We start from the raw sequence: 22,751 nt of genomic DNA, 5'->3' as shown, positions 1-22,751 counted from the left end.
CTCTTTCACCAGACGCCAAAGGTTTCGTCATAGAAAAGTCTCTGATACTGGCATTTACTACATGAGAAAAGTAAGCCCTAGGCATCCATCCCGATATTGTTGGTTATAAAAAGAAGACGAGTTTTGAGACCTCCGCACAACAAACTAAGGTTCAAAACATAAAAGAAAAGGAAGAAAAAAAAGAAGATTTTGAAGGATAAGTGTGGAATTTACCAAATGTAACTTCAAAATTCCTTTTTGATCTAATAGAAGAGAGAGAACGCTAACGTCCAGTGAAGGCTAACGTCAGACATTATTTCGAAGTAGGTGCCCTAGGGCACATGACCATGGACACAGATGCCCCCAATTTAACTTTAATTCAACTATTAAACCCCTATAAATTTAATATGTTTAATACAAAATCTAGAGAAAGAGTTGAATTTTTGCTTAAATAAACAAAACATCTAGAGAAAGGTTGAATTTTCGATTAAATAAAAATATCTAGAACCAACAATCATAAGACTATTTTATCTTACTATAATCAAGGATCTACACTTTCTTTAAACTCAAATTTTTGGGTCATAATTACTTCATAAAGAAGAAAACAATTTTTTTTTTTTGTTATGTAAAGAAGTAAGAATTAAATATTAAGTTTTGTTAATTAATACCTGACTGAATAAAGAAGAAAAAAAAAAAATTATGTTAAATTTGATAAATATGTGATGAAACCAATAAATGCTTATTATTATTATAATTACTTCTTGAATTTTATATTTTACAAAAGTAAATTATACAATGACACTTTAGAAGAAAACATCTCTCACACGTTCCCCAAACTGCAATAAAATAAACTTTCCTAGAAAAATGAAGTTATTATACTTCTATCTGTATGAGCGTAATCTACATACAAAGATTGTTAACGTTTGTATTTTATAAGGGCCAGTTTTGAGAAAATTGTAGGAAAGGGAAAATTCTCTTTACTGAAGTGCATCTTACGGTTTAAACTCGGAATTTTAGCTATACTTTTAAATTCATTAACAGTACAGAAGTGTAGGATTGGTCATTGCACTAAATTACACTTAAATTGGAAATGCTTTAATATTCTGTGTAGTGCTACATTCGATTGAAGCAATTTCTTAGTCAGGTTCCATTGAGTTCCACAAAAAAATAATGTAAAGCTTCCTGCCATGGATCATTTTTGAAATAAACATATCCTCTCAACAGGCCATTTTCTAAAAATCAATACTCTGAGGACTCAGGTTCACAAAGCGTGTATAGAAAACGTGTCAATAGAAATTTAACATGTTTGTAATACTTCCTCTTGCCTAATTGATGAAAGAATTGATTAAATATAATTCAACTTACAAATATAAACAAAGGACTGATAAACTTCCAGCAAATTCTCCAATATAACCCCGGCCGGGAGCCAATCATATCTTCTACATCTTTGCAGAATCGTTCTATACCTGTTTTTAAAAATAAACATGAAAAAATATAATTTTTATATCTGATAAATTACCGAAATTCCAGAATAAAAACTTGATACAAACCATAAAACCAAGCGACAGCAATTGCCTCAAAAAGTGCCGAACACAGTAAAGATAAGCCAGCAGAATATGTGTCTAGCAAATGGAAAAAATAGATACCACCCTGGAGTAGAAGAAATTAATAGCATTAGAAAAATTGAATGGATAAAGTTTATAATAGTTTAATAGCAAAAATCATACATTAGATTCAATGTCATAGCTTACCGGGGTTACATTAATTAAGGCTACACAAAAAGAAAAGCCAACGATGAGTAAAGTGAAAAGTTCCCTGGTATATTTCTTAGGAAAGAATTTCCCATATTCATCCATAAGTCCAGTAATAATGCATTCTAAACCTCCCATCTGAAAATGTATTAACAGTAAAGCATATACTCAGAGTACAAAAATAGTAAAGCAGGAGTGAATGTTTATTATATCTTAAACTCTGAGAAAATAAGTGTTTTAAGACCAATTTTGCACTCTGTGCAATCATCTCATCTGAATAATTAGATCAGAAAAGATAAGAGTTAATAAAGTTTTTTGAATGATCTGGCTTATGAAATAAAACTATAAATAGCAATGAGCCAAAGCAGATTCAGCGTAAGACGGCAATCCTAATGTAAAACTTAATTATTCTTATTTTCCCAAATAAAAACTTAATGATAAGAGCAAGGGGAAGGCGAGCCAATAGGTTCACATTGCAGAGGCCCATGTATCACCGGATTTATTGTGATACTTGTCCATTAGGCATGTACACTCACATTTAACCATGTTGACAGCTCACAAGACTTATACAGGAACTCCTTACGGGTAAGTTCTTGCGGGTAAATTCGCAAGACCTATATGTACTGAATGTTTAGTCGTCACTACCCCACTCATGGCATTTATGGGAGGAGTAGTGGCGACTAAATAGCGAACTGAAAGTATTTCTTCAAGAGTTCTTGGAGGGCCAAGCTCTCACCATTGCTAAGGACGTGGTTCATGGTGTAGAGCCACTTTCTCAGTTAAGAAACATCTTCCATTACCCTTATTCCTACGACTACAAATCATTCATCAGTTTACCTACCATACCCCTTAGATTCTGCCAATTTAAGTTTAGCATTTCATCCACATAATAAAAACAAAAAAATAATAACTTGTATATAATAAAAATTAATTTAATAGAAAAATGCATATTGAAAGAATAATAAAAATTAATACAAATGGGACTTACTCCACTGTCCAGCCCAAGCATTATTAACATGAAAAAAAATAACAGCGACCAAAAATGTGATCCAGGTAATGTAGCAATTGCTTCCGGATACACTTCGAACACCAATCCAGGTCCTAGAATTATACATACAATATAATTTTGTATTTACAAAAAACGTATATTGTATATTGTATCATGTTTACCATCCGTGGCCACCGAACTGATCGGAATTCCTTGTTTATGACTCATGAATCCCAGATAAGTAAAAATTACAAAACCAGAAAAGAAACTAGTGAAAGAGTTCACCATTGATGTGATTATACAATCCCTGGAAAAAGAACAAGTTATTTTAAATACGAAAAACGTACAAACACTAGGATTCAACTACAAAAAAAAATCTAAACTAAGAAAACTTACGAGAAACAGTTATTGTGAAAATTATTATAGCTAGCATAACTCAGATGCACTCCAAATCCTGTCCCAACTGAGAAAAATATCTGCACCGCAGCGTCTACCCAGACCTGGAAAAAAATCCATCTTTGTAGACTACTTTTTTTTTATTTTTATAATTTTCAGTCATCGAGAAAATTTTAGGAGTGTCAATTTTTAAAATCATTGGCACTGCAGCCTACTTAAGTTCAAACAATGTTTCGTCGAGTTAGAAAACACTATCCATCATTGGTAAGAACTTCTTTGAATAGTAAATCTAAGGGTAGAAAACTGGATCTCAGGCACTGCCAACTGAGTCCAGTAACTGCACTGAGCTAAAGATTACTAAATTACAACTCAAAAAATGTTTTGTGGAAAAGTATTTTAATGCAATAGAGGTGAAAAGAGTAGATTCCATGTAATGTTAATTACATTAATTAATTCCATGTAGATTACATTCGTCAAAGTTATAGAAATGTTACAGAAGAAATGTCACTGATTCTCAACGAGTCTCTCTCGAATTGTAAATTCTTGCGGAAAGAGTTAAAAGAAAAACGTTTAACACGTCTATGGTATAAGGTTTCCCTCCACTAGGTGACAGGGCTTGGAAGTGCTGACAGAAATGAGACTACCGATATCCTAGTAAGTTTTTTCTTAGGGAATAAGCCTTAGGAAGGTAGCGGTAAGAAGAGAGGCATGAACTAGGCACATAAATAAGCACCACAGACCTCACCTCTAACTGCCAAATTGCACTTATTCTTGCACAAAAATAAGTGAGCCAAGGTACATTTTTAGCCTAGTAGGTGCACCCGTTAATTCATTTATACTAAATAAATACTTAAAAAACACCTGCACTTCCTTTAGTCTGGATAATTCCGGTTGTAAATAATATTTGATTCCAGTGATTGCTCCAGGCAACATAAGCCCTCTTGCCAATAGTATTGCTAGCACCACGTAAGGTAATGTAGCCGTTGCCCATACTACTTTACCTAAACAATTTTCATAAATATGAAACGCATTTCATTTAGTGCTAAACATAAACAAAAATCCAAAACTGTAAAACTATATTATGCAACTACCTGTAGACTTGACACCTTTAAACAATGATAGATAGAGCATGCAGTAAACAACAAATACACAGATTGCAAGTTGCCATTTAGGAAAACCAAGGTCATGAAGCCCTTCTGATTTATACATTTCCAGTACGCCACGACTGAAATATAGTCAAGAATAAAAATAAAAATACATTTAAGATGAGATACTAAAATTTTAAAAGCTTAGTGATTATACATTGTATTAAAACGGCACAGTAATACTGATTCTGCTTTACCTGAAATATTCTGATGCTGGAGAAATATCTTGAACAACTGTTTCCTGACTACTATCATTAAACACACTTCTATTAAAGACAACATCTTTTGATTCCAGACATGCCTTCGTGTTCCAGGTATTATTGCAATTCAACCAAGGCAGTTCTGGCTTTAAGCTGCCCACCAGAAAATATAATGCCCAAGCTGTAATCAATGCAATACTTATTTTTACAAAATAAATACAAACTAATACGAAACCATCCAATCTTCCAAAAAGTACAAACTAATTTTTCAACTTCACTCTATAAAAATAATTTAAAACCATAATTTCTAACTTGAAAGGTTCAAAAAATTCTTAGAAGATCGCAATAATGCTTGAAATCTGAAGAAGTTTGTGGATGGTAAGAGAAAATAATATTAATTGAATGATTTTTATCTACTTGTTTATTAACCAAGCATTTCATCAAAGTAAACACCTTTTTCCTACATATTTTTATAATTACATTTTTAGACACTTCAGTTGAATTAAGAATTAAACGTTATTTCATGATTATCAGATATTTTCTTTAAAACCATTTTTGTGGGAGATGGTACTAAATTGTGCTATAGAAACTAGCTGCTCTTAGGGGCAGAATTTTCAGAAAATGACAACAGAATGCGCCTAAAAAAGATTCGATATTTAAATCTATTCAGAACAATTTTTTTTTTGTTATATTCACCGTTTCAATAGTATTTGCTTTACACAATTTAAACCTTTTAAAGATTACAAATAAACTTTGTAAAATCATTGATTACATAATTTGCAAAATTTCCCAACTGAACGTTGACTACTTATGGTCCAAACAGTATTACAATAAAAAAACAAGGAATAGATAGCACTTTTTATTCTTTGAACGACTTGAATGTGATATATCCTTGCATAAAAATTCATCAGGAGGAATACATGAAAATAGCGGAAGTTTATAACTTTTTTGACGCTACTTCTCTCAGAATGTTTCTCCTAAATAAGGGCAAATCTCGCTCAGATAGCTTGCCTTAAGCTTGTAACTCAGATCTGCTCCGTCCGGTGTGCTGCTTTTGATGCTTACTGTTTCCTCCAATTATTTATCTTCATTTCATTGGCCTTGTGCCACATTGTAACTCACTTATAAATTTCAATTGAAGCTATTTTATTCTGTTAATACCACAAGGTCGACGTGCGACAGTTACATTCATATATTTGGACCGTGGTAAATAACTAGCAGGCATCACTTAGAAAATGCTTCTAACAGCATCCTTTCACGTTTTCAATATTTTCTTGATGTACACTTGATAAGTACAAAGTTGTGTAACTTTGCAAACTCTTTACTGTAATTCTAGTGTGACCTTAAAAGAAAGTGAAATGATTCTGCTGTTGAATGGTTCTAATTGGCTGGCATTAATTGTCTATATTAAAGAATCTATGGCATATAGAATGTTTCTAGTAGCAAATTTCAAATATTAAACATTATTACCAACCCATGTCTCGGATGTAGTTTTGATAAGTATTAATATTATTATTATTATTAACTAGTTCTTTCCTTTAGAGCCCGATTCCCACTCCTTAAATTGAAAAGATTTCTATTTATTTATAGTATTATAAATTTTGAAAAAATTTTTCTTTAAAATGTTAGCCACAATTTCCTGACAGACGATTGTATTCATGTCAGTAACCATACAATTCAAATGTGTAATTTTTATTTTTTTGTGAATATGAAAATAAAGTATGTTTTCTATCTATCTACTGTAATTCTAGTGTTTCAACCTCCCTTCAATATAAAATTTAAAATTATTTAATAATGACGGGAACATACAATGCGAAAATTATACATAAATTGTCCTAAAATGTACCTAATCAATTTTGGCTCGAATTTAATGGTAAATTTAAACTTCTTTCTTTTAAGGTTACACTTTTATTTTAAGTTGTTTTTTTATACATTTTTTTTTTTTTGGTAGGTTTCGTATTATTTTCAAAAATATTCAGAGTATGAAATGTCTTTTATTTTAAATATATTATTTCCTATAAACTTACCTATTATAACATTGTAATAAAATGAGACAAAAAAAGCAACAGCAACTGCGCACATTCCTACACCTGTAGGAATAAAAATGTTTACATTATTTACGATAAAATATTTTCGTGGTAGTTTTTTAAATAGTTAATTTACCTTTGAATATTGGGCAAATCTGCCAAACGCTAATCGGTCCTTGGCGGTTATACTGTCCTATTATTAATTCCATATAGAACAGAGGAATAGCACCAAATACCAACATTAAGGAATATGGTATTAGAAACGCTCCTATTAACAAAAATAAATCGACAAAAAATAATGAAACTCAACGACAAAATTAAACAAAATGGCAAAAGTACGAATAAATGCTTGACCTCCTCCATTTTTATAGCAAAGATAAGGAAATCTCCAGACGTTGGCCAAATCTACTGCGAAACCTATAATGGACAGCAAGAAATCAGCATTGCGACCCCAAGTTCCTCTTTCTGGGTGTTTCTCTTCATCAACTACTTGAGATTTTAGCACTCCATCTACAAGTCTTACTTCCAAACTTCCTACAGAAACAACAATTAGCATTTTCCATTTTTTTTAAATCTACATTTTTTGAAAACCAGAAATAAATTTTCTTACTTTTTTCGCCTTCCTCTATCTCCAATGCTAGGGCCGGAAATTCTCTCTTCCCACCTGTAGATTTCTTTTGCCCTCCAGGACCACAATACTGAGCTTGCACATAACCTACGGACAAAATGTTTCCTTTAAATATCATTATATTCAAAGAAATTATTAGAATTCTTTGGCTATTCTATTACAAAAACAAAACTAATGTGGTGAAGACACTTAAGACAGGTTCTCAGTTTACTGGCTTCTTGATATTGGGGTTTAGAGCATTAGGGCTTACATTCAAGGACAGAAATGAGGCCGCTGAATAAAATCCAGCCGATATCCCAGAACTTCTTCAACCAGTTTAACGTGGATCCAGCAGCATAGCGTGATTATTTAATGAATAAACTTGCAGGAGTGATACTATTATTGAATCTATTAAGGCATTAACAATTAAACAAATTTAGTACGTTTATGAGAACCTGTTAGGAGTTGCCAGTGCTACTAAACAATTACATATTATATTTATTGCACAACTCAACAAAATCGGGCAAGCAGATCTCGGAATGACACTACGTGTAACTTTTTTAATACAATGTAAGAAATATGTTTCAATATTTAAAGTTGAAACAAAATGAATTGGGTAGAACTTCGGGCTTTGCAATAAGAATTGTGTGAGTTATCACATCTGATTTAGTTTATCTTAGAAGAGCATATAGAGATTACTTAGGTTTAGAAGATACATTAGATTTAGGTGGTATGGATGTTAAAGTTTTGTACGTCACAGTTTGAAGATATCCATAGTTATGTTTGTTTTTAGAGTTATATTGTTTTAGAGACTTTCTTGTGTCATGAAAGTTGTGGAACGTACCGAGGTGCCAAGGTATCACAAGGCAAGAGGATTACATCAATAAGAGATGTTACGATGGATTAAGTTGCTGTTGCCAGTAATCCGAACCAATCCGCCAAACACCTGTTCATTCTCACTTTTTGTTTAAGTTAGCGACTTTAATTAGTAAAATCTTTACAGCTGCTGAGATTGAAAGAGAATTAAGATTCAGTAAAACCGGATTGAGATGAATATATTAATAAAATGAATTTATAAATAAAAAGTCTGATGCAAGTTTTTCTTCAAATTTTGAATTCTAGAAATGCTCTAAACGTCATTTAATGTTATATAGCACAGTAAGGCCGTACATAATGGTAGTGCTTCAAGTGCAGTTACCTGGAAATCCCCTCAAAAATTAAATATCACAGGAAAACGCTTCTAATCAATGGTTTGGGCATTTAGAATAAAAAATTTAACGAAATTCGCTTTAATTTAATTTTTATTAAATTATTTATTTTAATTTTTTAATTGGGAAAAACGGAAAAATCGCTTGGTTAAAGCTGTACTTTAGGATGACTATAAATCTTAATATTGGAATTACTGTTCATTATTTTTGGTGACTGATTGTTTCAAAAAATTGGAAAAATAAATGCCAGTTTCAGTTATGGTAAACTTTATTATGCGAGCTTGAACAGAAAGACAGAAGACTCACCAACTCTCTAATGATGTAAAATAGTACATTATAAATTAGCCCTGAAGATGATCTAGTCCCTAGGTCGAAAGCTCGGCGTAATAAAGTTTACCATGACTGAAACTGGCATTTATTTTTTCATCCTATTAATATTGGATGCGATAATAGAGTACCAGGATTGCACTTAAGGCCACTTTATTGATATTGACACACCCTCACGGACAGAAAATGTGCTAAGAAAGTTTGTTTCGAGAATAGCATAGAAGAAAACTAAGAAGATAGTTGCCCATTCACGAAGGAAGCAGTTGTTGTCATGTCTCGAAATAGAACGTTTCTCCATTCTGGAACCAATCGTGTATCATATAAAGTAATTATCAGATAATAAATCAGATGTAGCCAGTCATTCCTAGACGGAAACCAGACACAGTAAGAATGATCAAAACAAACGTCTGGTCATAAGTCGGAAGGAAAACCATTTGTGAGAGAGAATCTTTCAAATTAACTTGCTTATCATCAATTAAATATCTGTTTCTGTTTACCGCATAGTTTGTCCATAAACCAACTAAACCGTAATAGCGTTGCAATGAACTAAATCAATCTAGTGAAAAGGTTTATTACAACCAAATTTTTATTGCTTATTAGTCTTTAAAACTTGTTCAGTTAGGATGGTTATCATTGCGTAAGCGAATTTTGCCTTATTTCAATATGAAGTTTTTTTTGTTTCAAACTCAAATGACTTTAGTGATTAATGCAGTGAATTAGATGTGTTTTAATTGGTGAAATTTTATGGGGGACTTAATAAGAAGCTTTATTTACTAATTGAATTCTCGCAATAAAATAAAATCTATAGCGTTCAACCCTTCTACAATTAGTAATTACATCTTTCCTATTGCACGTATTTAATTGATCTATAAACTTAACGAGAGTATAATACTAAGGTAAGAATTCTTATTTTTTAAAAATATATATGCCAGATGGTTAACAATTTTATGCAATTTTTATTGATTAATTATAAGTGTTTTTTACTAATTTTTTTTCCTGCATTCAGCAGTACTCAAGAATACTGTCAAGATCAATAATAATAAAAGATTTCTTTCAATGGCACAAAACGAACGTTTTAATGTATTTATGTGACTCACACCTGAACGATATTTATACAATTTTCCCTTACAATTGTTCCAATCCTAATGCAGTTTTCTTCTGTAAGTGAACCTGAACATTTACTTATCCCTAAATTTAGTAAAAACCAAGAATAAGTTATGAACTACGTACTCTCCTTTTTTTCTGGGCCACCATCAATACTCACCGTGGTATTGTATAAAGTCTGAAATAGGAGGATTAGGCGACCATTAGATAGTTTAACAAGGAAGTAAGGTTCCTTTAACAGAATCTGAGGAAGTAAAAATAATCTATAAATATTTTCCAACACAGTCGGTATTCATCTTGATGAATATTAAATAATAAAAGGCATACTTCAATAAAACAAGTTGACACATCTGCGCACAAGAAACCTGCTCGTCAGACTCCTTTGTGTTCGGAAAATGTTTGAATACCCTGAGGAGAGCATACCACTGTTCTCTAGAACTCTTACACTCACACATACATGCACATACGTTCTCATAGAAAATCAAAGTCATCTCAACTTACTAACTCAACTTAATCCCATTGAACTTAACTAACTTCTTCTTGTACCAAGCAATTTTATCGCAATTATTTTTTAGGCATAATAACAGAAGCACCTAAATTAAAGACTTAATCTCCTTTTTAATAAAGTTTTAATTTTCATAATGTAACAAAAAAACTTCTGTAATGTAACTTTTCTTGACTTTCTATTAAGGCAATTATTTTTCCTTACTTACTTTCAGGGTAATTGATTTTGTTCAACTTGAAAATGTTTAGCGTCCAATGCTCTGACTTGGCCCTTTAGGGCAGTGTTAAAGTTCAGGCGATTGGTCTTCCCAAAAAATCTTCTTTTTACTTTTTCTCTAAAGATTCATTTAAAGATTTTCCCGAGGCTCTTGAAACTCGCTAGGATTAGTACTCATCTAATTTCTAGGACTGACACTCTAGACTTTCCTATGACATTAGAGGAGATCTATTCCACAGTTCTTCCAAGTCATTACAACGTAAACAATCGGTAGGCAGCGATTTTTTGAAAAACTTGTAATGTTTTTGCAAACTCGATTGATCAGTTCAATTCGAATTAATCTGTTGATTTTTTTTTTAAACTTGTTTTTGCGAAATTTTATTTTATTTTTGGTCAGGTAAGACGATCACTTACGGCATAAGTGATAAAAATACTCACACGCTCCCTTAGAAGCGCTAGGAAGAACTACTTCCTTTCGCAAATCACTCGTCCTGTAACCACAGTTCTACGGAGGATATACCTTTCTCAAACCCTGGTAACCGCACAGATTATTCAAAGAAATCCCAGGGCAGCGGAGGAACGGCCATTAGAGACAACTTTCTTCCTAATGTCCCCAGAGACTATATATAAATATAAATGTTTACAGACAAACACTGGAAACATCCCAGGCTTTCCAGCGAAACCCTTTGAAGGAGTTCAAAGGATAGGAAACCAAACTATTCGCACCCTCAGAGACGACATATCCAGGCATTCCAAGGAAGTTCACGATATGCAAGACCTAAACTAGTCAGGAAAGACAACTAACTCCAAGGGAGTTCGTGCTGGCTCAAAGGCGCCATCGTCTACACTATTAGGATAGGCAAATCATTGAAGCTTTTAAGATAAATCATGAAATACAAAGAAGTTTTAATAAATTTGCATTGCGGTTTAAATAGTTACTGCTATTTAAGTTGAAACTGATGATTGCACCCAACTTTGAGCATTGAGATTTCCCATATTGTCTATAAAGTCTTTAAACATTTATTGTAATTACAATAATTGAGCACGAACGCTAACTTTCTCTTATTAGCTAGGTAAAATAATAATCAGAGCAGAGTACATTGCTAGAAATAAAAGTAAATGTAGATACTATAAAAAAAAAAGTGAGAAATTATTGCAAGTTTTAACCAGGAACTAATTAGAGCAATAAAGTGCCGCAAGCCACCTGAGGCTCAGATTGGTTTATTTATTGGCTGTATGCATATTTGGATGCGCCAATATTTTGCGCGCCAAAATGTATATGCAGTATTCCAGGGATATATTGTTTTCACTGCAAATCTCTCTGTACTTCAGCATGAATTGAAAAGCAATAATATGCATTTCGCTATGAACAGAAAATAAATAATCCCGTTTCTTTATATGTTTCCCTACCACATCTGTTTAGAGAAAGCAAATCTCACATAAATACTTGCATGACTTTAGCATGACATTACTTCAGTTCTCAATCTTCTAACTCGTATATTTTCCCTCATCTCTTCAGACCAGCTTCATCTCCTTTCAAGTCACTTGATAGCTTTACTGTAACTCCTTAACAAAAACTTACAGTTTAAAAAGTTAAGTATAAGGGTTGATTGAACGCCAAAAGGTACACAAATCAGCTAGTACCCAACATTTCATTTATACTTCATTGATATTTAAGTAATTTTACTGCATTAATTTTCATTCATATTTTTTAGAATTTATTAGATGTCACAGACCCTTATGCTGGCCATTTTCATCTACAAAATATTTGTTCAAGTAGCACTGTAGATTGACTGTAATATCTATTTTATATATAACAATCAAACTATTAATTACAGATTAGAAAGAAAAACGTTATACAAAATTTAAAAAAAATTCAAAAACTTCTTTTTAAAACTGCTTTCACCGACAAACATTAATGATTTTGTTTATTTTATTTATTTATTTTTATTTTTAAATAAAAATCATCGGTTTAAGTTCATTATTCGATTAAAGTAATTGTCATTTTATGTAGTAGTCAAACGTTTATAATAATAGATAATAATTAATCTGGCTTTATCGCAAATAATAGTTTTCTTCAATTACATTCTCAATCTAGGTTTTCTTTCCACAATGTTGTATATACATGTGTAATATAAAATAAATAAGATATGCTTATTTTTAGGACAGCTAATTATACCAGTATTTTACTATAAGTAAAATTAGGGGGAGTAAATTAAATTACAATTGAAAAATGAATAATTATTGTTGAATAATCTACTTGTTATTAACTGTGTGTTATTTGTGCTCACGAATATTTCGGTAAGACGAATTCAAGACTGAAATATTGTTTTAAATCCGTGATTCAAATTTAAACAGTATCCGACTCTTAGTCTTTTTCTACTTTAACATGCATGTATATGCGACTACTCAAAATAAAGGGCATATTAAAGATAAATCAGAAGAATAATTTGGAATAGAGTTAATATAAAGTACCTATTTAATAACGAAGATATACTATATTATACATTTTATCAAAATTATAACCCAAAAATATCATGAATGAACTGGCCAGCATAAGGGTCTGTGACATCTAATAAATTCTAAAAAATATGAATGAAAATTAATGCAGTAAAATTACTTAAGTATAAATGAAATGTTGGGTACTAGCTGATTTGCGTACCTTTTGGCGTTCAATCAACCCTTATACTTAACTTTTTAAACTGTAAGTTTTTGTTAAGGAGATTTTTGTACCTTTTGGATAGATTTTCATTTTTGTCTATTTTGCAAAGTTACATATCTGCTTTACGGATTGGATTTTTTTTTATTTGGAATAAGCAATCCTATCATTATAACCTGATAAGGTGTTAAGTCGGAGCCGTAACTACTACTGGGGAGATCTTTTTAAAGAATGATTATAGTTGCGGTGCCCAAACCATCCTCAATAACAATTTTTTTTGGAGAAAACGTTTTGAATAAAATAGGAAGGTATTTGTACTTAAGTAACAAAATTAAACTGCGTTTTAAGTACTTCCTTTTAAAAGGAGTAAGAAAAATAAACTCCAATTATAGTACTGCTCCCTAAAAGGCAATGAGGCAAAGATTTTGAATCGAACGACAATTCATTGATGTAAATCGGTTCACTCATTGATAATTTTAACGATTGCAGTACTTCCTCTTAGTAGGAGTAAGAGCATGATGGCACTTCACAGCCACGTAGAGGAGCTTTAATCACTTCTTCGTGCTAAATTTTATCAAAATCGGACAAAGCGTTTTAGAAATATTGGTAATAATAGTTTTAGAAAGGGCCTTACTTGGGTGGGGCAAACTCCCCTCCTTATGAGGCATAGCGTCGAGACTTCAAAAGTGCAAATCTGCACAAAATTTCGATTCGAATGACAATTCATTCATTAAAATCTGTTCACTTGTCGATAATTTGAAACGTTTGCTATACTTCCCCTTAACAAGTGTAAGAGCTGATCGCCGCTTTAATGTTACGTAGGGGAGCCCTAACCCTATCATCCTACCAAATTTTATCAAAATCGGGCCAAGATTTACAGAGTAATTAGTAATAATAATTTTGGAGGGGGCCTTACATAAAGGGGGCTAACTCCTCTCCCATTCGATGTGCAGCGTCGAGACCCCCAAAAGGCACATCTACATAAAATTCCGAATCGAATGATCCCTCATTCATGAAAATCGATTCACGCGTTTAGGCGCTACGTTGTTTACAAAAAAGGTAACAACAAGAAGAAGAACAACAAGAACAAGAACAAGACTAATTTTTGAAAATGCCGTTTTTGCTCATTTTCAACAACTTTTTTCTCGAAATCTATAACATCTGGGTTGTTGCAAAAAATTACAGATATAAAGGAGGATTTGCCCTATATTTTAAAGAAAGTTTGAAAATTTTATCTTTTATACAAAAAGAGAAAAAAAAATTCAAAGTTGGGCGTTTTTCAACGTTTCGCTTTTTCGTGCACTTTTTGACGATCAACCCTTATACAACTGTCCTACCGGACAGTTTTAATATATCTTGACCAATGAGAGCTATGTAAAAACTGCATTTATCGATACCATTTAATCCTGAGATCCCCACTTGATGGTGATTAATTAAGCTTATAGTTGGCAAAGAAGGCTTAATAGTGCTTATTTTGATTAAATTGTGTAGTATAAATTGAAACCCCCAAAAAATTTTACTTCTATAAATGATTCAAATATTGGCCCCAACTTTTTACTGTTACAAGATTTCGCATTACCTTTCCCCACAAAAATCTAATAAATTCGTCGTATTTTGTTTTTTTACAGTCCAGGTTTTTTACAGACGGGAAGGAACAAGTTTACATATTGGTTAATATGACAAACATAAAATGAAACTTTGAAGAGACCTGTTGGTCGCCGCCTAAGAGATGAAAATCTCATATAAGACATGAGATTGAAGGAGAACACCCTTCCTCTATCAGAAGGTGTGGATGAATACATTCTGTGCAGATTTAAGATGTATGTTAGAGAGAGTTGTGACATTGGATGGAAGGAGAGAGTTGTCAAGTCAATGCTAGACAGCAGCACCAACGCAACACAAACGGTGGTGAAATTTCATTTACCCACGCGCGTTCGACTGCACACATAACACCAACATACCCTCTTACACTGTTATAGCTCTATGGTGCGTTGTAATATGTGCCTCAAGCCAGCTCACCCGGATATACACAAACCTTCCCTTTTTTTTTGTTGTTGCTCTCTTGCTAGGTTGAGATTGCCGTCGTTGGCACACAACTCCCGCCTGCCCCCATACAATTGGCTCTATTCACGAAGCCTTAATAAATACTTCTTAAAAGGAGTTTGTTTGCTTTGTGTTCCTTAGCTGTTCCTGGTGGAAAAAAAAATAATAAAATAAAGCTATCCTCATTGCTAGTCAATACCAGTGGGAAATCAAATTTTCTCATAAAAAGAAAAGAAAAGAAAAAATGGCTCAGGTAGGATGAGGAACCCTAAATTACCTTGGCATTACTTTAGCTCCTCACTGATTATTAAACAAGCATGCACTATCGATCCTAACACCAGTTACGACCAAAATGCACAAAAAAAGTGAATTTTCACTCTAAAGATGGACGGCTACACGTTTATAATATACGTATATCCATTATAATAAAATTATACTATCGAAGGAGGCATGACATCACAGCTTTCTCAGAACCGCAAAAAATCAATAATCCCTGAAAAAAAATGATAAGTTTAAATTAATTTTTGCCCATTTCAAATGATACCCTGTGGCCACTGACTGGAAAATTACAGAGAAAAGTTGTTCTGTAAAGTTGCATTTCTGCATCAGACTTGGACTTTTAGTAAGACACTGTTATATTATATATATTGATATTCTACAGGCAACGGCATTTTAGAAAAGGGTTTCACCCCTCCCTAAGAACAAATTTGCCAGAAAGATGTTTCAACAGTCCTGCATGTAGATAGTATACTCGTACTATACTGTATACACGAAATTTAACACAAAGTTGCAAAATTGTGAAAACGTAATATCTAAAAATCTGTAACCAACACAAAACTCTATCTTACTTATTACTAAAGGAAAAATTAAATAAAAGCGACAATGATGGACTCATTATGTCTTCCAGCGAAATTTGACCAGTCTTAAAAAACTTTAAATACCATTGAGGTACGTGAATTTACCTCTAAGCATGTAAAAATGTGATATGAATAACAATGTAGTTTATTTACGAGAAGCCCTGTCTAGGAGAGTTTCTTGGAGGAAATTTAAGCATCATTTTGGTATAATTAACTACACACCCATGCAAGCAAACCTCGCGCAGTCTTACAAGTATTTGTCATTAACCTACTTAAATTGTATGAAGGGAGGAAATTTTATATTTTATTTACACGCCCTTAGCATACTAAGTATTACAGTAGTACCCTTCGAACTTATATAACTATGAAAAATGACCTTTCAGTTTTTGACAAACCGGAAATAATGCCAATCTCCTGTTTTTTTTTTTAACGGCAACATGCATGTTAATCAAACCGTTTTTGCCACCAATAATTTTTCGTTATCCTTTTTTTCTTTTCTTTTATCGTAAATCGACGCTGTAGTAACAAAGAATTAGGAAATTCAAAAGGTTGAAAAAGTGAAGAAAAGACTCAGATCTATTTTTTTAAACTTATAGATTGGATTTCTTGTTGAACTGACTTTAACGGGTTATTTAGAAGAACAATTGGAATATACAATGACGAAAAGAATTATAACATATCGTTATAAACAATTAGGATAACACAGTGAAAAGAAGCGAGTCAACTAAGTGATTAATCGTAAGAGAAGACATCCAAGAAGATCCTAGAAATCTCGACAGATACATAAACAAGAGACATTACCAAACACACATTTTCATATAAGCAGTTTTTTATATAAAATGGAATACAAAAAACTAAATATGGTATAAAATAGACAAATTAGCACAAATAGAAATTATGTACAAAAAGTGATACACAAAACATGCATGCTACAACAGATAAAATCAGCGGTATTTTCAGTAGTCAACGCAGAAGATATCCCAGAATTAGGAAATTCAAAAGATTGAAAAAGTGACGGTGAGAAGTTTAAAGGGTTAAAGTCGGGTAGGCTCAGAACAATAGAAACCACTTCTCTGTGATCGTTCACTCTTCTCGCAGTACTGACGACGATGCTCTACTCGCCTTCAGTTTTTCAAATCATTTTATTTTTGTTTACCCTTGTTATTCATTATAATTTACGCTCGTTCCTAACTTAGTTTTAATGATAGCCATTAAACGCTTAGACAGTAATATTATCTCTTATTCTATTTAGCCCCCTTCAGCTTTCCTAATCCAATCACTAATATTCCGCTCGTGCCTATAAATTAGTAGCTACTTAAATCTTCTTTTCATGGCTTTACTTTTCAGGCTTTTTTTTTTTTTAAGACTTAGGTATTGGATTTCTAGTTGAATTGAATCGAAAGTCTTCGATGGAATTCGTAAAGCCATTTACTAAATTTAATTTATAAAATAAAGTATATTCCAACGATACTATCCATCCTCAAAATTAATAGAAAGATGAGAATTAATTCTTTTCTCAACAGTTCAAAAAGCTATGGTGCTAAAATAACAATTTCTGAACTTACTTAAGCGAACTAATGTTTTTCATTGTATAATTAAAATGTGGACAATATTGAAAGCAGTCAGATGGAGTGCTTAGATTTAACCGAGTAACTTAGATAAGCAGCCAACATTTCTCTATAATTATCTCAATTAAAACAGCCCCTTAATTCGTTCACAGTTGGCAACTAGCCAATTACATACAACGAATTGGTTTTCTCAAATCTCTTTGTGCGGTTTAGCTCTAGAAAAGCTGCCTAATTGTTATGAATGATCTCAACCTTATATTTATTGGCAACCACAAAAGTTTTTCTGATTTAACCCATTAGCCTCTTTTTGTATTTTATGTTATTAGACAAAATTTTATGCTTGTATGAGCACTATTCAATCGCTCCAGCTCAACGTTTGTTACTTACCTTACTTCCTCACCATGTTTGCAACCTCTACAACTTGAGCTACCAGCACCTGATTGTCTGCAATCAGCTGTTTTTCACAATACCATATACTAGTACAACATAATTTATGGCGCTTTTTTTCAAATTTTTTAATGAAACGGCCAGATTTTTTTAAAAAATTCAATTGAAACCCTTGACGTAAAAAATCAACGTTCGATAAGAAGCGACATCCACCCATTTTAGATTAGATGCAATCAATAATTTATTAAATCCAATTATTTTTTTAATAATAATATCAGTTATAAATTATTGCATTAGAAAATCTTTAAATTTCTGAATTTTAATTTTGTGATTAATAATTTACGAAGGTAGAGTGATAAAACATAGAGAGAGTTAGGTGGTGGTCAGGATTCCCTGACCTTTTGTAACGAACTATGGAGTGGTAGCGGGCATTGGATGTCCACTGCCCATCACTGACGAAGTAAATAAAGAAATCGCCAATTTTTTCAGGCGGGGCTTAACAACTAACTACCAATTAGGTTACTTAATAATGTATCTAAACTATTGTAATTATTTCATTTTTCACAAAAATTAGAAAATATTTTAAAAACAATTAGAACCAATGTTAAGATCTTCAAAAGTTAAGGTAATCCTAAATTCACGTAAGTATTCTGCGGATCTCCACTACAGTACTAAAGTATAACTTTTGCTCCAACTAGTTACTACCCTCTGCCAGACGAAACTAATTTGCTGCAGTCACTTCAATAATTTAAATACATTTTTTCAATTAATACTTTAATAAAATAAATTATTTTCAAGGGACTTTTTCCTCTGTGTTGTTTCATCACATTAAACAAATAGCTGGTCAAAAAGTATCTCAGAGCTATAAACATTTAATAATTACAAAATTTAACTAAGACATACGTCTGCAGGAGACAATAGCTCTATAGCAACTCATGTTAACAATCATTATCGTTCTCTTCCTTAAGTTAGAATGAAATCATCTTACATCTTCCCCATTTTTGTTTCCATATTAATTCAGTTATAAATAATTTTCTTTCAAAGAGATTTCCCTTAGCTAGCAAATATTATATTTAATGATTTCTCCAGACTGTTTAATTCAATTAGTTTTTCCATTGTGCTGAATCAATACACACACACAACCACAGCCTGCCTCTAATCGAGATTCTGTTCTATCAATATAAAAGATTCAATCTTCACCTATACTCTTTACTTATTTTACATAAATCAGCATTTTTCTCAATTAACTTTTTAATTTCTTTCTACTTTCTTTAAAATGTTCAAACTCATTATTGGCAATTCCATTCAGCTTTGACTTTTCAATTAAAGTGATTCCAATCCACTTTCTTTTTGTTTTTGTTATGTTGATTACTAAATTTTTGAATTCCCTATATGATGAAATAGCCGTATGCTACTCTCTTGAAAAATAAGTTCATACATTTTCTTTGGAAGTTTATTAGAAATTATTACTACTGCATTTATTAATAAAATGTTTCAGAATTATTGGTTTTATCTAAAAAGAAATTAGGACTCATCAGAATTATTCTTAGTTTAACGAATGAAAGAAGATATTCTGTATAAAAGCGACAGAAGAACATTGGCGAGGTAGATAGTAAAACATCAAAAGTGACCAGAAAATCGATAATTGATTACTGTAGGCCCTAGATATTTAACGAAGATGGTAATTACTTTGAGAGAAGGTTTGAAATTGAATTGGGTCCCTTGGGCAGGATAGTAAGTTGAATGTTTCTTATTTACTCAGGACACAACCATGTTAAATTACGAATCGACAAGCTAGGCGTCTGGTGAAACGGAAAATGGACGACATGTACAGTGAAATCTTATTGAATAAAGTTTGACTATTTTAAATACTATGAACTCAGAGATAATTACATTAAATACCTAGAACTGAGAGATTACTCACTGTGTGGAGAAGAGTTGGAAGAGCCATAGCCGTCGTCTAGATTGTAGTGCGCTAAAGTTGTTGTGAGCTCTGTCTCCTTCTTCACACCATCTTCGTGCTCCTCCATATTGAGCTATCTGCAATTTAAAGATAATTATTTCAAAAGGACTTTGGTCTATTACTCAGTTATAAAAGGGTTTTATTTGAAAAGAGATTAGTCAAAAGAGAATTAGAATAAAAGTTAATTTGTATTCAAATCGTGAGTAAATTTCCCTTTTGAATTTTTATCGGAAACGATATGAGGTCCTATTAGGAAAATTATTATTTTATCATTCTCATTAAATGTCTCGTTAGGTCTATCCGGCTAATTAATAAATGGAAAGCATTCTGAAATGATTATAATCAGAATGTAGAAAGAATAAGTTTTAGAAATGGGTCTAAGTGAGAAAAGGTCATTGCTCTCCTCAACACAGGATTTCCTCTACATTCCCAACATTTTTTTTTTTTTTTAGCGAATAAAAGTAAATTTTCAATTTACTGTAATTAGTCCTTATGGGCAAGAACTAAGTCTCCTTAGAAAAAAAAGAAAAAAAAGGATAACATACATTAAGAGAAATGAAATTAGAAATGATAAACGATTGAATAGCATGACTTACTTGCCACAAACACATGTAAATATGAAATACAATACGGGTAACGTAGGTGAATATGAAACACGATAGAATGAAGAAAATTCATTAAAAGATAATTAATAAATTCAAACATTACCTTTGAATTATAGTTTAATGAACTAGATTCACAATTCACACGTCTTTCTCTTACTAGAAATTCTTACAAGTTTTCTTCAAAAATTTATGTTATTTTATCCTCACTACTACATTGGGTGGAAAAAAATGGTTTTAACAAATTGCTCAGTATGAGTGAGGGATTGGTGAAGATTTGTTGGCCAAGTGGTCAGCATAAACCAAAAACAAAAAACCATTGGGAGTTCGAATTTAATATTTAGTACAGGTGCCCCCATCGGTCCCAGAAATAAGCTTATAGGAAGAATTGATTTTCAATATTTATTAGTTATTACTCAATAACGATTCCAACTTTTTTAAAAAATACTTGGAATACAAATTGCCAATAAAAAGATCTAAAACTTTAAATTGAAACTTTTCCAGGAGAAAAAGAAGTGTACTTCGAGAGAGGGTTGGGGCAGGCCGATCTTATACGGGCCAATCAAGCGTAATGTACGGTCTCACCTATAAAATTTTAATGAGAAATAAATAAATGTAGTAAAATTTTAAATTTAAAGAAAATCAGACGAGCGATATGATTCCCTATTTGATTTGAAATGATTTTTCAGTTTTTGCTATTTTTAAAAATTATTCCAATAAAACATGAGGAAACTACATTTAAGCAGGTTTCTTAGTATAGTTACTCAAATATTATACATATATACACTTATTCAAAACAAAAAGAGACTTTCGAAAGCTTCTCTGAATCCTTTTTAAACAAATATTTCCTAAAAAAAAAAGAAGGTTTAAACCCATCTATCTTAATCTATTGAGTGAACATACGAAAAGTTTAAATAAAATCACAGAACCTTTTTTGCGGAAAACTGAAAAACTAAAAACTGAAATTGCAAAGAGTCAACATCATTGCGAGTGTTTTTGAACAAATCTAAAGAAATGGGAAAATCATTCTCCAAAAATAGATACTTAAGATTGAATATTTTGATCAACTTCATTCCGTGCGTCTTATGATAGTACTCAAACGAAGAAGTTCGTACTACTTGCGAGTTTACTTATTTTAGCTATAATGTTTACAAATAAACACACATACTCCGGCACATCAAAAGTGTATTAAGATGATCAAATAAATAAAAAAGTTATTTACAAAATTATGAAAAGATGTAGAGTGAAAGCTAACCAACCATTCATAAAACATCTTATTAATCAGTGATATTACTAGGCAGTGTACATTGGTATTGGTATTGCAAACTTGAGGCTGCTTAGAAATATTTAGAATAATAAAAAATAAAAATAAAATATACTAACATGATGGTATACAAACACGGATGCCGTTGACAACCATCTTGTCATTTCGATATTATTCTTGGTATAAAAATGAATATAGCGAACGACTTGGTTCCACTCAACCACTTGGCATCTTTTAATTCCCAATTGCTTTCGTTTTAATTTAAAGAAGTATTTGCCCTTCTTGTCATTAAGATTGGCCGGAGTGGGGAGGAGAATTTTAGAAAGATGATTGTTTTAATGAGTGAGAAATTAGCTAGTACCACTTGCGCTCCAGATGTGACATTTCATTAATTAATTCAAATTAACAACTGTACGTCCCTCATCCTCCCTCTTTCTCACACCCAAGAGAACTTTCACTTAACTACAATCTTAAAACATTCACTTACCTCATACAAACTTAATAAACTGAAATCTTGTAAGACTTTAAGGGAAACATTTGTAAAATGAATTTTTGTTACTAAATTGAGGAGATTTGTCCCAGTTCCTTTGAAACTAAAAAGTTAGAATATCAGAGGGATACAACCAAGTCCAGAACTTTTAAATAAGTTTTTTGATGAAAGGCTGCATCACATTTCCCATCCTCCATTTGCTTCTACCTTGTTATAATGAATATTTATACCTGTACTGGTAATAAGATAAGACTCTGATCTGATCACTAACTCAACTTTCTCTTACCGTTACCAATGTTATGAAATTTTCTTAAAAATTTAAGAAAATTAGATGTTTTGGAAATTAGTGTAATGAGACAAGACACAAAAAGGAAGGCAAGCTGATGTTTACAGCTAATTCGAGATATAATGTCTCGGCAAGCCCAGGAAAACTGGCCTCAGGACATTATTCATTACATTAATGCA

The 22,751-nt window shown here is 32.0% G+C and overlaps 1 protein-coding gene across 4 annotated transcripts in view; it reads right to left on the bottom strand.

Annotated features, from left to right (window-relative positions):
- The window catches only part of LOC141455340 (sodium-dependent noradrenaline transporter-like), a 38,290-nt gene that overhangs the window by 727 nt on the left and 14,812 nt on the right, over positions 1-22,751 (bottom strand). For 3 of the 4 annotated variants that reach the window (XM_074130293.1, XM_074130294.1, XM_074130295.1), the window contains 14 exons: positions 19,892-20,007; positions 7,097-7,201; positions 6,841-7,020; positions 6,623-6,754; positions 6,487-6,549; positions 4,457-4,640; positions 4,206-4,339; positions 3,976-4,115; positions 3,115-3,218; positions 2,901-3,025; positions 2,719-2,831; positions 1,731-1,868; positions 1,530-1,629; positions 1,345-1,445 (listed from right to left, as the gene is read on the bottom strand). In XM_074130293.1, coding sequence (XP_073986394.1) covers positions 1,345-1,445; positions 1,530-1,629; positions 1,731-1,868; positions 2,719-2,831; positions 2,901-3,025; positions 3,115-3,218; positions 3,976-4,115; positions 4,206-4,339; positions 4,457-4,640; positions 6,487-6,549; positions 6,623-6,754; positions 6,841-7,020; positions 7,097-7,201; positions 19,892-19,997 — 1,725 coding nt within the window. In that variant the 5' untranslated portion in view covers positions 19,998-20,007. Of the gene's footprint in view, positions 1-1,344; positions 1,446-1,529; positions 1,630-1,730; positions 1,869-2,718; positions 2,832-2,900; positions 3,026-3,114; positions 3,219-3,975; positions 4,116-4,205; positions 4,340-4,456; positions 4,641-6,486; positions 6,550-6,622; positions 6,755-6,840; positions 7,021-7,096; positions 7,202-19,891; positions 20,008-21,915; positions 22,044-22,751 lie in introns of those variants that run through there. The other variant, XM_074130296.1, reaches the window with a different exon arrangement.

Source organism: Rhodnius prolixus, unplaced genomic scaffold (genome assembly GCF_049639745.1).
Source record: "Rhodnius prolixus isolate KJV_2025 unplaced genomic scaffold, Rpr scaffold_4, whole genome shotgun sequence".
NCBI lineage: Eukaryota > Metazoa > Arthropoda > Insecta > Hemiptera > Reduviidae > Rhodnius > Rhodnius prolixus.
This window is presented reverse-complemented; position numbering and strand designations above follow the sequence as displayed.